Here is a 16895-nt window from a genome sequence, read left to right on the forward strand (position 1 = left end):
CTGGTAGCACCTGTGTGTTTTTGTCATGACTTTTGAATGAGTCCCCCCTTCATTCTTGGAGTTGTTTCTCTGAGTGCGCTCCCATGAAGTCTCTTGCTGGCATTGCTCCTTCACTTGAGTGCAAAGCTTGGCAATTAACCCTTTCTCAACCCCAGGAACTGGATTTTCCCATCCTCGCTGGAGGACGTTGATTACTACAAATACAAGTTTGTTCCAGCGCGTTGGGCAACGAGAGGTTTAATTGCTCTGGCTTACTGCTGCTCAGCAAAGACAAAGGACATACCCAGACAACCTGTTTCTCCTTGCTTGTTTTTTGCAGGTCTTCCGGCCCCGCACTCCACCAGAAGCAATTGCGCTATGTAGCCGTCTGCTGGAGTATACCCCCACTGCCCGCCTGACTCCCCTGGAGGCCTGTGCGCACTCTTTCTTCGATGAACTACGGGACCCAAATGTCAAGTTACCAAACGGGCGAGAGAAACCTGCACTCTTCAATTTCACCACTCAAGGTAGCCTGCAGGCATTGAGGATCCCTGCTATAGGGAGCGCTGGGATAAATGTTTGCTGTGATGCACACATCACACTCTGAAAAGTTAAAAACCAAAAGGTTTACCTTTGCAGTTCAGTGTCTTCAGTCTAGCTGATGTATGTATGTGGAGTACTGTACTCAGTGACCTTGCAGATTGGTTTTTCCTTTCGGAGATGTTCCTACTCCTTCGTTCCTGCAATGCCATGTTGAGGAGCAGTGGATATTAAGTTTGGCAGGGAAGTTTGTAGTGTTGCTGCCTATGTTGGTTTTGGATGTGAGATAAATGCAGAAATGTCACTGTCCAGGTTTTATGTACTGTAGAGTTTATCTGGTATCGTATTGACTCAGTAAATCAGAAACAATGAAAAAGACAGCAAGCTTTTTGATTTGAACCCAGGCCACTATCAAATTTTAAAACCATTAATGTATATTTTCTCACAGAAATCAGAAATATAAAATTGTTATCTCTGTAGAACAGTTTTGTCTTCCAAGACAGGGAACATGAGAAATGTGGCATACAAGTACCTTAGGAATTAATGTTGCAGCACAACATTTTAATGTTAAGTTGACTAGCTGCAAGTTCTCACCCTTGGAGCAAAAATAGATCAGTGTGCATTTTCTGCTGGAAATCTAAAATACCTTTTGGCTCAGTTAGCATCAGTGTAGTTTTACAAATCCTTTAGAGCATGTGATGTCCATCTGCTGAAATGTGCCCGAGCATGAACTTGTTCTGAATGGCTGCCTTGCAGAACGTAAATCTGCTACATGAAAACAAGGGTTTAAAAAAGGATTGGAAAGATCTGTACTAAGTACTTTAAAAAAATCCTTAGAGAAAAAATAAATACACGTGTTGGGAATTTGTCCCTGGTTTCCCTTAGGCAGTGTGGAAACTGCTGAGTAATTTAATCCTCAAGTAAACCCCTCCTTTGCCATCCTAGAGAGTTGATGTGCTCTCACAGTGACCCTTGGGAATGGCAGGAGAAATTGCTTCCAGGGAGAAGAAATGCTTAAGATTCAAAAATGCAGTTTTCTGTCACTGACAGGACTGACAGGTGCCAGTGTTAGCATCTAGAAAGAGAATGCAGGAGAGAGGTTGGCCATTAATGCATATTCTAAATGAGCTGTGTTTCTTGTCACAAGCCAAAAAAAAACCCAAAAACCAACCAGAAAACCCCCCCAGAATTTGAAGAATTAGCAAATAGCTTATCTCAGTGCTTTTAAGACTTTTGTTAATAAATATGCAGTAATAGGTCCTGTCTGGCAGCATTACTGTTTATGACCTGAGGATACACAAAGAGCTTCTGCTGCTCCCGTGGCAGTATGTTGTCATCAGTGGCCCCATCAGAGTGACTAATCCAAAGTAGAAATCACATTTGAGAGACAGATCAGGACTTTGGAAATCAGATATGTTGATAACTTGTGTCATCTCTGGTAATTCTGAAAGCAGTGAAAGATATCCTTTTGTTTTGTATGACATTTGTTTTCAACAGACAATATTAAATATTAAAGGAAGTGTTTTATTTGGCTATGGCCAGTTGACCGAAACCTATGGAGTAGGAGGTGGAGAGGGCTTGAAAACAAAGCTGTTAGAAATAACAATATGGATCTGATGGTTACTGTACTGAATTGATTTTCAGAAAGAACCTCGGCATCATACCAAATCTGCTGACGTAGGCAGTGGTCTAGAAAAAAGCATGGAGTGTATATGGCAGATAAAGATCGTGGTCTTTGGCTGCCAGCAGTGGTTCTGGGGAGTGTGCATGCCTACTGTAGAGATGAGAGCTGTTAAGAGAGCTTTATCTGATCATTCTTACTGTCTCGTCTCTACATTTTTCTTAGTATGAAAACAAATAATATGTGATAATTAGGACTTAAAAAAAAAAAAGATCATGCCCAAGGAAGCATCTGTAGTAGCCAGTGTTGCAGTTCAGTGACTCCTAGACCTGCAAGACAGAAAGCACTGAAAGCATTTTGTTTTTTCTCTTAGAAGATGAATTTTTTCAAACATCCTGTAAAATGATTGCCATTTACTAACCTTTTTAGAGCATCTCAGTGATTCTGCTGGGTCACAAGTGTTGCTATCTGTCCATATTAGTTAGCCATTGAAGACTGCTGTGATTCAGCACTTAAAAGTGGCTGTCATTGCTCTTTGATGACAAGCGCTTTTATGCCTGGAGTTTTTCAATCAGAAGAAAAATAACTTGTGACTTTCAATTATAAAAAGGGTTTTTATTTTTTCTTTAAAAATAAAACTAATTTTAAAGGAAGACTTGATTTCTGTCCAGGCTCAGTCTCAGCGTGACCAGAAATCCTTTGTGTGACCATTTGAGTGTCACTTAGAAATGATACTTCTGTTTAGGGTATCTCAGTGATGAGGTACAGGAAGAGGAGTATGAAACTTGCATTGATTCCAGCACTCTTCTGCTCTGAAGAGAAACTGCTATATAAGCTTGTTATACAGAAAGTTTGTTACTGTGACTAAGTAAATGGTACAAAACTAATTCCTCCGAGGCATTCTTGGAGCGCTGAAATATTAAACAGCTCAGTGCTCTCAGTATCGTCATTTCCCAGCACAAAGCATTTTATTGTGTTTGGGGAATGGAGATAATCTGTTGTTCTGGTACAACTGGATATTTTTATTCTTGTTCCTTATTGGAGATGCAGAGTGGCTGCAGGTGTCAAGATTTGATCAGGAGAAGGAGAGCTGTTTCTCCAGCTAATGTGAACCAGAATTGGCTCTCATAAATTATTTGGTATCACTGCTCCGTTCACGTAACGATATTGAAATCTTTATCTGCATTGCCTTGATCACAATACCTTCTTGAACCAGTACTGGTTGAAATTACTGCAACCCTGAACTGCAAGTTTGATTTAGATAAGCATGCTACAATTCCACAGCTTGTCCATAGATTGTCACTGAGGACAGACTGTCAGTACCACAGCCCAGACCTTTTGTTCTGCATTGACATGCCTCATTCTCACAGATATGACAGCCACAAAGATACAGCAGAACAAAAATTCAAATCCTGAAGCAAAGCTATTGTTAAACTCCAGCCAAATAAGTTCCATTTGCGTTGATTTTGTCATCTGAATTGGCACGCTTCTCCTCCAAGTGAAGTACCAAGGCACTTGAACTTAAGTGATGAACTTAAGAAGCTTCATACCAGTTAAGACAGCACAAGGTTTTTGTAGAAGTGAGCAGTTCCAGCCTTGTAGTCTCCGCACATTCTTTAAGGTAGCTTCAGAGAAACATTTGTGCAACAACAACAAAAGAAAGCAGGATGCTCACCATAGCTGGTGCTGTGAAAGGACACGTTCTGGCAGTACTACAAGAAGGTATGGGAGGAATCAGCCTATGTCTGAAGTGCCATTGCAGCAGGATTTTTCTGCCGGGTCAGCTGGCTGCTTGGTCCTAGGATTCTTGCTGCAGAGATGCTATCAGAGGATAGTTGCATCCTTGAGGCATTGCTTAGCACCAAAAGGTAGCAAATGTCATTCAGTTTCCTTGACATTTTATCACTGCTTCTGTTTGGGCAGCAGTCCCTTACTACTGCCAGTGATGAACAGGAAAGAATGCATGGGTAACAGAAGCTTTAAAAAAATAATAGAGAGAATGGCAAATTCCCTGTCATAACAGCTTTGAGAAACAGCTTTGGAGAAGATATTAAAGTAGCAAGATTTTCTTCCACAGAGCAGCTAATAGCCAATACAGGATTAAAGTCTAGGTTTATCACCTGTGGTCAGCTTTGATTTTGGAGGATTCGTGTTTCTTCAGTTTATTTTTCCATAAAAAGGAAGGCTTTTGAATTCTGAATGATATTATGAATATGTGGATTCTCCATTATTCCCATATGAGTTTGAGGATTTGTATTTATACGCTTGTATTGATTATTGAAGCTTTATGGATAGACCAGGTCCAGAATGTAATGTTATAGTGGATAGATTTGATAGGTTGCAGGTAATGTAGCAGTTTCTGTTTGGTTCCAGACTGGAACTTGTATTCGTAAGTGCTTAAGTACAGTATCAAAATATGCATTAATAAGAGGCTTATGAACAAGTGAGAGTTGTCTGCATCTTCCCTTCCTAGCAGAAAATGAACTTAAAGGAGAAAAAATCATTAACTAGACCACTGGTCCTTTTAGGCCCTAAATTTAAAGCTTGTGTTAAGGAAGAGAAATGGTTTCTTAGAAACAAACTCCGTTAATGTAAGACTGCTTACAAAAGCCCTTGGAGCCCCAAAAGTCATAAGTCATCCTCGTATGAGGTGACTGTTCACATCCTTCCCACCGGATGTTGCTTTCTCAAGAGGCAGTCACTCCTGATGCTGAGGCAGACAGGACCTGTCTTGTCTTGGCTCCATACCCTTCTGTGAGCCAGTCAGTTCTCTTGGGAGGCTGTCAGAAGATTGTGAGTTGTTGGCCGAGTGTTGCCCTACACCCTCCCACGGCAGTGGTTTTAAGATGCCTATTTCTTGTCCTGATACACGCTGAAGTTACATTAGATTTGGAGCCTAAAAGCCATGGCTATTTTTTCCTTGGTTAATGGCTGTGTCATTTTGTTGTCCATTTAAATTACCCAGCAATCCCATTCCCTTTGCCTGTCCCTGTACTTTTAGAGGAGACAGCACCTCTTCTTGACCCCACTCAAAGAGATTGCCTTAAAATTGGGTCTTGGGTTTCCAGGTCCTTGTGAAATACAGCTTGAGCGAGCCAAAGAACTGAACCCCTGGAGCTCTTGGAGCCACTGTGACAGCTACTCATTGCTGAGCCAGTGCCCCAAGCAGCATGACTGCTATCAGCATTCATACCGATTGCCAGTGGGTTTGTGAAGGGAATCCTTCCAGTTCTCAAAAGGCAATACAACATCAGGCTTTTGATAAGCAACAAGCTTGACCAGTTGTTTGCTAACTGACAACCCACTGTCTTTCTCTAGGAAGTAATTCCTTGATGCTGGTACCAACCTTGTAGTCCTGTCAGCCTTGCTACAGGGACAGCATTGTTGAATATTGCTGTGGTTTCCCCCTGCTGGTCAGCCAAGAGGAAGAGCATAGTGTGGCCTTTGGCTGTGAAGGGCACGCGTTTGCCCCCAGCTTACCTGTTAACGGGACAACCCAAGGAGCTGCGCTGCATGCGGGGCTCTTTCTGAATGACAAGCTAACTGTTTGTTCCACCTCCCCTCCAGAACTGTCAAGTAACCCATCTCTGGCTTCGATCCTCATCCCTGCTCATGCTCGGAACCAAGCAGCTGCTTCAACCCCTACAAACGCTACAGCAGCCTCAGGTGAGAACGCGCGCCCGCCTGCCTCCCCTGCTCCATGGCACCATTCTCTGTGGCGGCCCAGGGTGAGCAGGAAGGAAAGGACAGGCTTCTCCAGCCCTGCCTTCTGCTCGGTCTCTGCTCATGGTCACCTGGATGTTAGCTGTGGTCGCTAACCCACATCCTTACCTGGGTCACCGATAAATTTGTTGATGCCTCTTGCCCAGACTTTCACTATGAAAGAATAGTTATCTCCCCTGTTTTTTATCTATGTTTTTTAAAACACGTTTATTTTATTTTGGATTGTTTTGCACCTGAATTGTGAGCTTTCAGCCTCTCCAAAGTTAGTACTGACTTTGAGCATGATGCCTAGGAGGAGAAGGAGTGGTTAGCTTAGTAGTCATGGCATCTGCAGAGCATGGATGGAGAGGATTTTCCCCAGTGGGAGAGGCAGAAGCTTACGAAAGTCAGGGTAGGGAGTTCGGTCACCTTGCTCACTGCCTCTTCTCTGTAGCTGCAGTTGCTTCTTACTGAGTTCGCCTGTGTTACCTTTGTGCACTTTGAGTTTTGGCCAGCACTGAGCAACTTTCTTTGTTCTGTCTCACGTTTCTGTCAGAAACCCTTTAAAAGCTCACTGTTGGTCTGTAGCCACTCCAGTCCGTAATATGTTTCCAACGAAACCTAAAAAGCTGAGTAATATCAGTTGGGAGACTCCCAAAGCAAATCCCAGGTGCTGCCGGATGTGGCAGCGGTGATTCACACGTGGCACTGCGTCAGCCCTGAGTCAGCATGCCAGCAGGCAAGCTCACTGCGCTTGTGCAACCCAAGGCAGGCTGCAAGATGGGTGTGCTTGCATGTGTGTCTCTTGAACATGTCAGGCCCACTTGAGAAGGGCAGGGACCTGCTTTTGAGGTGCAGGGTGCTTACTCAATCAGGCAGGAAAATCTGAAGGTTGATGTTCCAGTTTCTTCAGTTTTGATGTGCTCGGTCCAGCCACTGCTGTACAGAAAGCATTTTCGTGGTCCCTTCTAGACAACTGGAGCCGAATTGGAAGATCAGGCTTCTCTCTGAAAACATGGCATCAATTGATAAAAGATAGAGCCTGTATAATTGATGTGGATTGAACTTAGGAGAAAGCAGATTTGCTCTTTTAGGATTTGCTCTTTTAGGATGTTTGTTTCGTACACTTGGCAGTATTTTGCAAATAGTCATGTTCTCTGTTTCCCTTCTGTGTGCATCTGTTGCTCAATAAGTGAGGAAAAAAAAACAGATAAAGTAGTGAAATAGATAGAACTACAAAGTACAGACAGGGAATTTGACTTTAAAGTCCTTCTGAAAAATCCCTTCACTTAATGTCATTTTAACACCTTTGTGAGGAGCTGCTTTCTTTGCTAAGATGCAGCAGTCTTGTGGGGTGAACTGGCTTAAGAAAAACTGTTTCCACCCAGTACTTCCACTCCAGTACACAGAAGGGGGAAAATGTATTAGCCTGAATCCTAGAAGTGCCCTGAATGTGAAATACACTAAAAGAAAAGAGAAAGAAAAAACGCTTACCTTATTGATGTCAACATGTGTAAGCCTCCCGTTCACAAGCAGTACTCACAGCTGGGACAGCACATCCTGCTCTTAGTTCACCAGAAAACAACCTTGCAGCTTGGAAAGAGAATGTGTAATTCATTAAGGATTGAGCAACTTGCAGTGTTGTGTTTCTGCTGCACAGCTGTTTTGTAGTTCCTTGCTCACGTGGGGTTCTCAGCAGGCCTTGGGAATTTCAACAGAATTACTGTTTTAAGATTCAGTCCCATATGAGATTATGTTAATCTGTTTTGCTTTGCATGCTGATGCCTCACCAAGCAAACACTTCTGATTGAAAGTGTCCCCTTTCCCCTCCCCACGCATATTCCTCAGCAGTAAGTTCATAGCTGCTAAAGCAACATGGGAGCACCTCTCCCCCCAGACCCAGGGCAGTCTGACAGGCAAAACGTGAACCTGTGCAAATAAACAGTGCAAGTTCAGAAACTGTTTTGAGCAGGGAAGAGAACAAACCAAGTTCTATGTAACCACAGTCCACGTTAATAGCTTGTTTCATGTTAGCAATCAGAACTAATACTGAAGTTCGCGTGTCTGGTGCTGTGCCCAACATAGCTGCTTACATAGGTATTCTGACACTGAAATAGAGTGAGCATCCAGTTGGGCTGCTCTTAACCTGCTCACAATTATATTCATAGCTGCTATGCAGCAGAGACTGTGACACGAGTCTCAGTTTTGTCATAAGGTGTAAAGCACTGCTCTGTATTGAACACATTTTGTATTATTACAAGTTAAGGATAATTGTGTTGGCAAACACAGTAGTGATTTCAGTAGCCCAATGCAACAGCAGCTTTGGAATCGTGATGCAGGGGAATTTGAGGTAACATTTGAGTGTGACTTTGGTTGTAAATTTCCTCTCAAGGCATAAAGCCAGCCTTCCTGTACTGATGGAACCCTGCTTTGCAATGGGAGCATGAAGCCTTGCTGCTCTGGCACTGGCAAACTCACATAAAGTTTGAGAAATCCCCTATGACTTCTGTGGCACAAAAAGGAAAAAGAAGTTGAAAGTGATTGGCCCTGCTGGAAATGGTGTGCTGGTTTTCTGTGAATCACACTGGTGATTGATAAAAAGACCAGTGTGGCTTTGTACAAGTGGATGCTGACTTGATCAGTCCATAGGAGGAGGACAGTTCACAGCCGTGTAGCCACACCAAGCAGAGCAGTTTACCTGTTTGTGTGACAGCATTTTTCTTTCTGGCTTAGCCAGCAGCAGCAGTTACCCCTCTGTTAGCAGTGCTAGCATGGGAAGGGTGTAATTGCCATCTGCGGGGAGCTGTGCCAGCTGGGATGCTGGGGTTGTCGTCTTAGGCATCCTGCTGTGCTGATCCTGTGTAATCCCAAACGAGATGGTGTGCCTGAACTTTCAGCAATAAAACAGATTAGAGCTAGTGTCACCTGCCAGTGTGGGGTGGTTGAAAAGGCCACAGTACTCCAGTGAAATAAGATTTAGTGCAAGTATTATAGTTCCATTGTCAGAATTGTGGACAGCTCTACTTTCTTAGACTGAAGAGGGGCAGGCAGTTGTCATGCATCCATGGCAGCTACAGGAGAGCAACTCGTGCATGTCAGTCTTAGAAGTTCTTCATTGAGCCCAGCATTTCTCCTTCAGAAGATGCTGCAGGAAAAACGATCCCTTCTCTTTCTTGCACTCCTCTGTTACCTTGTGTGGACTCCTGCATTGTTTGCACTTCTGTTTCTCTCTTTGTAGAAGAGCAGTGCTGTCTGTCAGTGCTCAAATCCAGCCATCTAATGCTGTCATTAGTGTTAATGGGTTTTCTCAGACTGAGTTGGTGGCTCTGTCTTTGAACTGCAGCCCAGTTTTTCCTTTCTGAGATGTTTCTAAGGAGCACCACATACCCTTTTAGAAAGTAAGAGGTATTCCTCAAGGGCAGCAGTTGAACTGGCAGAGAACATATTGATTACTTTTTCCCTCTGCTTATAAGAAGTTCAGAAGTGGCTGGCACTTAAACCCTGCTGTGGTTTCCTTGCCACACACAGAGGTGTCAGGCGGGTGGGTTACAGCAGGGCATGCCCTAACCTCAAGCCACAGGCTGCTGCACTCACCTGCCCCTAGAGAGCTCTGTACCAGCTCGTAGCTTCAGTTTCTAGCACAGCTTCCACTGCAGCACAGCCAGCAAAGCAAATTCTCTGCAGAGTTTCGTGGTGTTGCTGAAGGCATAGGTTTTCTTCTCCTGTATCCAAGGACCAACTTGTCCTGGTGATGAGGAGTAACTGAATGCCCAGAAACCCTCGTGCTCTGGCTGTGCTCTTTTTCCAGCACTCCAGCAGAGAGATGCTGGAACAAGCCCTGCTCTGCTCCCCAAACACTACATCACAACAGGCTGGAGAGTCACAGTGCTGCATTTTCTTGCAGGTTTGGAGTCAGTGCAGCCCCTTAGCAGCCTGTGCTTTGTCCCAGCTTGGGTGGGCTGTTACACAGTGTAGTGAAAAGCCCCATATAAGTGATCCAGGGCTGCATCACCATTTCCTATGCTGGATGTATTTCTGAGAAACTCCCCCACTAGCATGATGATAAGAGGAGCATGTGTTACATGTTACATGAAGTAGCTCCATCCCCTCCTCTTTCTTCTTTATCTCTGCTCAGTAGCAATGTAATAATGGTTTCAGCCGCTGCTGTCTTCAGGAGTGGGAGATCAAAAAACACATATTCTTTCACCAAATGAAACACACACGCTTTTTGTTTTTGCACAGAGAAATCCTCTGCCAACGTTACAGGCTCCAGCTGGACCGTTTGCATCAGGCACAGATGTTGTATTAGCTGGGGTTTATCTCTACCTGCACATCAGGCACAGTTTGAGGCGTGACTCAGCAAGAAGCTAAGAGTCAGTTTCCACTTCACATTTCCTTGGTCATCATTAGTTTGCAAGCACGTGTGGTCTGGAAGCTGCTCCTTGACAGCAGTTCCCCACCTAGGTGGATATCCTAGTGTGGGTCACTTTGGTATGGGGGGAAAGGGAATGGGAAACTTTCCCAGCATAGTGTTTAGCATCCTCTGTGCACAGAAGGATTTCCCTTTCTTCCTACACATTCCTCACAACATTTCCTTTTCATACAAGCATCACACCCTCTCTCCCTTGTCCTTTTCGTTCCTGGATGCTGGTGCTGGTTTGATTGCCCTTTCTTGTTGCCATCATATCTGTGTGATATTAATTACTTAATTTGTCCCTCAACCGGTGTACTCATTTCTGAACTCTCATTCACCTCATCGCCTTTTGCTTGTGGCTGCACTTCTAACTATGGTCAGATTGGAGTGGCTGGACAGCAGATGGGCTGCATTAGCATCATCCCACTGCCATGCCTCACCAGTGTTTCTCTGCTGGAGAAGCATTGCTGCACCCCACCACCCCCACTTGTATTTTGTCCTTTCTGTTATTTCTGCTGGTCGTGCTGTACTTCATCACTTGGTAAATTTGCTCTGTCCTCTGTGAGCCCTTTTCCTTGTCTTCCGAATGCCCCGCTTTCCCACTCTGCCCTCTTCTGTACTGAGATAAAAGTCATTTTTTTCCCGTTGCAGTATTGATAGCTGTGCAACTAACCTTAAATTCAGTGGGAGAAATGCACGATGCTCTCTTTAGGAAACCTCACTGAATATCTTTCTCTGCTCATGTATTTGCTGTCAAGTATTCTATGTTTCACCTTTAGTCCTCTTTCCTTTTTCGTGGCTGTGCTGATCACACCCTTCATAGGACAGCTCCAGATGAAGTCAATGCATTTTTCCCCCTCCCAGTTCTTCTGATATTCAGAAAGCTTTTGGTTTTTCCACGGAGAGCACCAACTGTGTGTGGTTCTTTGGCCATCGTACAGTTCTGTTGTTCTCAGTACGTTCGGGTGTTTATTAGCATCTTGGCTCTTGCTTTACTGCTTTTCCTGCCCTATTGAAGGCCTGCCCCAGTTTGTTGGGGTGTTCTAAATACTGAATAGCAGCACTTGGTGGTCTGTGGAAGGGCCTCTGCACATCAGCGTGAAGACTCTCCCCGTAGCCCTTTGCTTCAAGCTGGCGCAACTATTTTCCCTTCAGATCACATCTGAAAACACAGTTGTGGGGAAGTTCCTTTCGGTGTTTCTTTGCAAATTCTGAGTTGCCTTGGCTGCACGCTGACAGGAGCCCCTGGTCCTGCATGTTGTTTCTGTGTGGGGCTCCGTCCCTCCTGGCTTTGCTGCAAGGAGACCTAACAACAGGAAACATCAGCACCGTTGTGCAGCCCTGGGTAGTTGTGCTGGCTCTGGCAGTGCCAGCGAGCCTTGCTTTGCAGCCAGCGTTCCTGGGGCAGCCTGAGCGCATCCTGCCCCACCAGAAGAGCTGAACACAGCCAGGTGTTAGCGTGCTGAAATGGTGTGGTCCCACTCAAAGCCCAGCTGTGCCCAGACCAAATAGCTCTTTATATACCCAAGGAGGGCATCCTGCCCCAGCGGCAGCACGGTGGTGGGATTTGGGGCTTTCCCTGTGCGGGAAATGTCATGGCTGTTGTTGCAAATGTCTGTATGCTGGAGGTAATGCTGGTTGTTCTTTCTTTCTTTCCTTCCCTCACCTGTCATTTGCAGATGTTAATGCAGGAGAACGAGTTCAGACCAATAGTGTAGCTACAGCATCAGCCTCCAACTCCACCTGAACCGGTACCAAGCAGCCAGCTGCACAGGAAAATCACCAGTAATTTGAGTCTTGCTCAGCAACACTGGTCACATTTGGAAAGAAAATTAAAAAGAGGAAAAAAAAAAAAAAAAAAAAAAAAAAAGCAACCAACCAACCAACCTGTTCATTTTAGTGTTCAATTTTTTATTATTATTATTGCTGTTCTTATTTAACCTTGTAAAATACCTATAAATACGAACCAGTTTCATTGTATCTCACTCTGCAGGGTGTCCGGGGCAGGGACTTAGGTGGGGGGGAGGAGGGAACGCGGAGCAATACAACACACCGGTGTCTCTCCCCTCAACAATCTCTTCATGTTGGAAGTTTGCTGTTGTGTACTTCAGAACCAGGACTTTTTGCCTCATGCCCTCTCCCGCAACGGAAAGAAGGAAAAGCAAAACAAAACAAAACAAAAACGAACCCCCAAACCTCATTCTCTGCTGAAGTTCTTTTTTGTTTGTTTGTTTTTTTTTTTGTGTTTGTTTGTTTTTAAACCTCTTTTTTTTAATTTTCTTTTTAAGTGAAGTTTCGGACTTCGATGTAGTGCACAGCTTGAATTTGGTCGGGAGCTTAGCAGGGGTCATTCAGCAATGCTCAGCAGCTCAGTGCCAGCGAATCCACGCCGACCGATGGGCGACTGACAGCTGCCCCGGCTGGCATGGTAGGACATAGGCTGCCTGGGGGAGGGGGGAGGCTTACGTGTGTCTTAAGGCTTGAGCTGCTAGTGGCAGACTTTCCTTTCACAAATCAGTGCTAGCGATGAAGAGACCTGCAGCTTCCTTCCGGGAGGAGCCCCTGGCACGGCTCTATATAATATAATACACACACAGGCGGAGGCGAGCGGTTGTGCTGGGGGCAGCAGAGGTGAGGGCCGGGCTGAGAGGTGCCTCCGCCTGAGCGATTGGTCCAGTCCCAATTGGAATAGGCTTCCCTTTCCCGAGATGTACAGGAAAAGGACACTGGGGTTTATAATGTGAACTGTAACAGTCTTCTACTGGTTTATTTTGTAATATTTTTTAACCGCAGCTTTAACTCGCAGGATGCCACATTCTACGGTAGCTCTGATTTTAAATCCACGGCTAGAGTCTGTATTTAAATCTCATCTTTTTAACCTCTTTGCTTTTTTGATCTCTATTTATTGATGCGCGTTGCCACGTTGCCATTCTGTTTTTACATGGGTAGAATATTAATAAACTACACATCGGAGTGCTATCAAACAGTAATTGTACCTGCTGACTTGTAGGAAAGCTGGCTACATATGAGTGTGTGTGTATATATATTACATAAATATATACATGTATACATAGAGACGACACTGTTTTATTTTATTTTCTCTACAATCTCGCAGCAGTCTGACTGAAGTGTGAGGCGGGTGCTTGTCATAGCCCAGGCTCTGGGTTCCCCCCCCTGTGAGGGCGAGCAGCACACGGTCTCACCTCTGGCCCATCCCAAGCAATATCCCCAGGGAAGACAGGCAGAGGAGCCCCCCCTTGCCTTGTGCTCCTTAGGAGCCGCCTCGGTGCTTACCAGCCCTGTCTGACCCCGGGGCTTGAGATGGTCTGTTGGTTTGGGGCAGCTTGCGGCCCTCTGTGTGTCCTGGGAGCAGCTCCAGCAAACCTGGTTGCTGTGGGGCTCTGCTCACGGCCTTCATTCTGTGTTTCACCCTGTTTGTGTGGGGTTCTTGGGAAACTCTTCTTTAAGCCCTGCCCTCCCCGTCCTACCCGATAACCGTGGGTTCTGGGGAGGGAGGAGCAAACGCCCACCCTGAAACCATTAAGCCCTTACATTATGCACTGCATCAGTTTGCCATTGGGGGAGGAAAAAAGCATTTCTGTGCTTTACAGTGGCCGTCCCTAAATTCTGGCTGATTGTAGAAGAAGGCACGCTGCCTCTTCAGAGCCAAAGGCTTTCTAAATCCTCCCGCGTGACAGAATGGAAAGGGCTGAGAGCGTCCTAAGGACGGAACGCGGCTCACACAGGTAAGTGCAGGGGCTCAGCAGTGGCCCAGCCATCCGCATAGTGCAGGAGACCCGCAGAGCAGGGCGTAGTGTGGATCTGCTGCAGGACAAGAGCGCCAGGCCCTTGCCTGTAGGCACCTCTGCTTAAAGGCAGATATAGATAACTGAGAAAAAAAAATGGCTGCTCGTTCCAAGAAATGTGGCTTTTCTTTCTTTCATCTCTTTCTTGTTTCTTCTTTTGCTCCTTTCACTGAAGCCCAGCAGAGGAGAGTGACGAGCTTTGCTCCCGTTCTGTGCCGTGTCTGTGTGCGCTGTGTGGGTGTCAGCCGGGGGTCGGGGCTCCTCGGCGTGGGGAGTTTGGTTTTTGGGTTCATTTCTTTTTGTCCCAAGGATCATGGCAGGATCAGCGACTCTTTTATACGGTTATCAGATCCACGTCTTTGAATTACCTTTTTTTTTCTTTTTTTTTGTAAATAAGAAGAAAAACACACAAAAAAAAATATAACGCAGGAAAAGTTAAAGGAAAAAAAGCAAACAAAATAAAGGAAACCACGAAGCTCCTCACCAAATTCAAGCTTGTACATGATTATTTTTGGTTGTTTTTAAATCCTGAGTTTTATTGTTTTGTATGTAAATATGTGGACCCAGGAACTGTTATTAATGAGCAAAAAGTTACCGTTCAGGGCAGTGATTCTGTTTAATAATCAGACAAAATGTAGACGAGCTTTTTAAAGCCATATAGTTTTAACTCTGTACAGTAGGTACCGGCCTGTATTATTGTAACAATAACTCTAGCGATGTATAGTGTATCTATATAGTTTGGAGTGCCTTCGCTTCCATGATTTGTTGAATTTTATTTCCCCTTTTTTTTTGTTTTTTGGGTTTTTTTGTTTGTTTTTTTTTAATTTTCTTTCCCCTCCCCCCCCTCCTGTATTAACAACATCCCCCACACAACCGCATCTCCGCTCCCCGCTTTTAATTCGGCGTGCTGGCAGGTTTGGGTGGTACCCCGATCCCGAGCGCAACGAAAGGAAACCCTCCTCGCCAACCCATCTCACCTGAGCCACGGCTGTGCTCTGGATGTCCCCGTTTCCCCCTGCCCTCCTCCCTCCTGTAGCAGTGACCGGTTTCATTCTCCACTTGCTCGCCCTCAGCAGCTCAATAGCTGGCGGCTGAACTTGGCTTTGCTCGTCTTCCCCCTCCCCCCCGCCATCAATGGTGGATCCTTCGCCATCATTGATGGATCCCCCCACCGTCATGGGTGAAGGGCCCTCTGCCAACATCAGCGAGGGGCCCTCGCTGTCGTCGCTGGGCCCTGCGGGGGCTCTCAGAGCAGGGGGCTCCTCACCGCATCCCCTCCCCACAGTCACTTTTGGTTTCTTAAGATGGCAAGTTGAACATGACTCTTGAGTTCTTGCACCCAGCACGAAGGCCTTGTTTCTACAATTAGTCCGCTTGTGTTGACTACCCGGTTAGTGTTCCACCTGAGGTTGTCTTGAATGGGAAAGCACTTCACCCTGTACCAAACCAAAGGTTGCTGTTTTGTTTTGGAGCATCTTGCGTTCATTCCGGTGAAGCAGAGGCTGCACTTTTTCTGGTGACACAAAAGGTCAGTGACGCCATGTTGCTGTTACCCTCTTCCCTCCACCTGGGGCTCGGTTTGGACAGCGTGTGGTCTCCATCTGTCCTCTCGTCAATTCAGCAACATGTAGCTCTCTGAGATGGAGCCGATGGCGATCGGGGTCCCCTCTGGGCACCCGATTCAGACCCTGCTGTTCTTAATGTTAATTAACTTGCCTACCTTACTAGTGGAAATAAACAAAACGAAAACAAATGGCAAAAGAAAATTGGCTGATGGCAGATCCCTGCTCACTTTCTCCGGTTGATTATAAGCAAAGCTTTGCCTACAGCAGTGGCAGGTATCTGTGCCGTGCCGCTGCTGAGCAAATCCAACCCCCCGGCTCGTCGGTCCCCTCTCCACAAAGCAGATGGGCCTCCACTCCGGGTCTGCCTTTGTGAGTCGGGGAGAGGTGCCTGGGTCCCAGCTCCTTCCCACAGGGCTCTTAGTTTTTGTTCCTAGTTCCGTTTCGTTTTGCGACCCTGCAATAACAGCAAAACGACCAGAAAGGAAAACAGTACCTAAGGGGTTAGCTTGAGAAAAGTAGCTTCCTTGTGTTGGTCTTTCTCAATTTATTTTTAATATATATATATATATATATATACGTACATATATATATATATATAAAATATATTTATATATATATAATTTGCTTGCCTGTAAAATTTGCGTTCATTAATGTGTTGCTGATGGATCACTCGGGCCTGTACACACCGATCAGTGTGAACCGCTTCCATCTTAAAAACGAATCTAAAATATATATATATATATATTAAGGACTGTGGGTTGTATACGAACTATTGCATACACTTGTGCAAATCTGTCTTGATTTAAAGGAAAAGCAAAAACCTGTATAACATTATTACTACTTGAATGCCTCTGTGACTGATTTTATTTTTATTTTTCATTTGAAATATAAACTTTTTGGGTTTTTTTTTTCTGGTTTTTTTTTTCTTTTTATTTTCTTTTTTTTTTTTTTTTCTTTTTGTGGAAAGTATGCTTAATGTTTTATTATTTCCCCCCCCCCGCCCCGTTCCCCTTGTAAATACGTTTTGTTCTGTGTGACTCGGTTCGGAAATAGTTACCTGGTACTGTAATTTGCATTAAATAAAAAGTAGGTTAGCCTGGAAATGGAATTGAAAACTCCCAAGTGTGTGGTCTTTATTTCAAGTCCTGCCCCCCTGCCTTCCTCCTCCTCCTTCTCCCCTCCTTCTCTGCCCCTTTTGTTCCTCAGCCCCGCACCTTGTTCCACTCCGCGAGAATAGGTGGACGTGAATCTCTGTAAGAATAATAAAC

At 45.1% G+C, this 16895-nt stretch overlaps 1 protein-coding gene across 2 annotated transcripts in view; it reads left to right on the top strand.

Annotated features, from left to right (window-relative positions):
- The window catches only part of GSK3B (glycogen synthase kinase 3 beta), a 138985-nt gene extending 124535 nt beyond the window's left edge, over positions 1-14450 (top strand). For both annotated transcript variants that reach the window (XM_072331184.1, XM_072331174.1), the window contains 3 exons: positions 320-506; positions 5708-5806; positions 11936-14450. In XM_072331184.1, the coding sequence (XP_072187285.1) occupies positions 320-506; positions 5708-5806; positions 11936-12003 (354 nt within the window). In that variant the 3' untranslated portion in view covers positions 12004-14450. The remainder of the gene's footprint in view (positions 1-319; positions 507-5707; positions 5807-11935) is intronic.
- The last annotated feature ends 2445 nt before the right edge of the window (positions 14451-16895 follow it).

Source organism: Excalfactoria chinensis, chromosome 1, assembly GCF_039878825.1.
Source record: "Excalfactoria chinensis isolate bCotChi1 chromosome 1, bCotChi1.hap2, whole genome shotgun sequence".
Lineage (NCBI taxonomy): Eukaryota > Metazoa > Chordata > Aves > Galliformes > Phasianidae > Excalfactoria > Excalfactoria chinensis.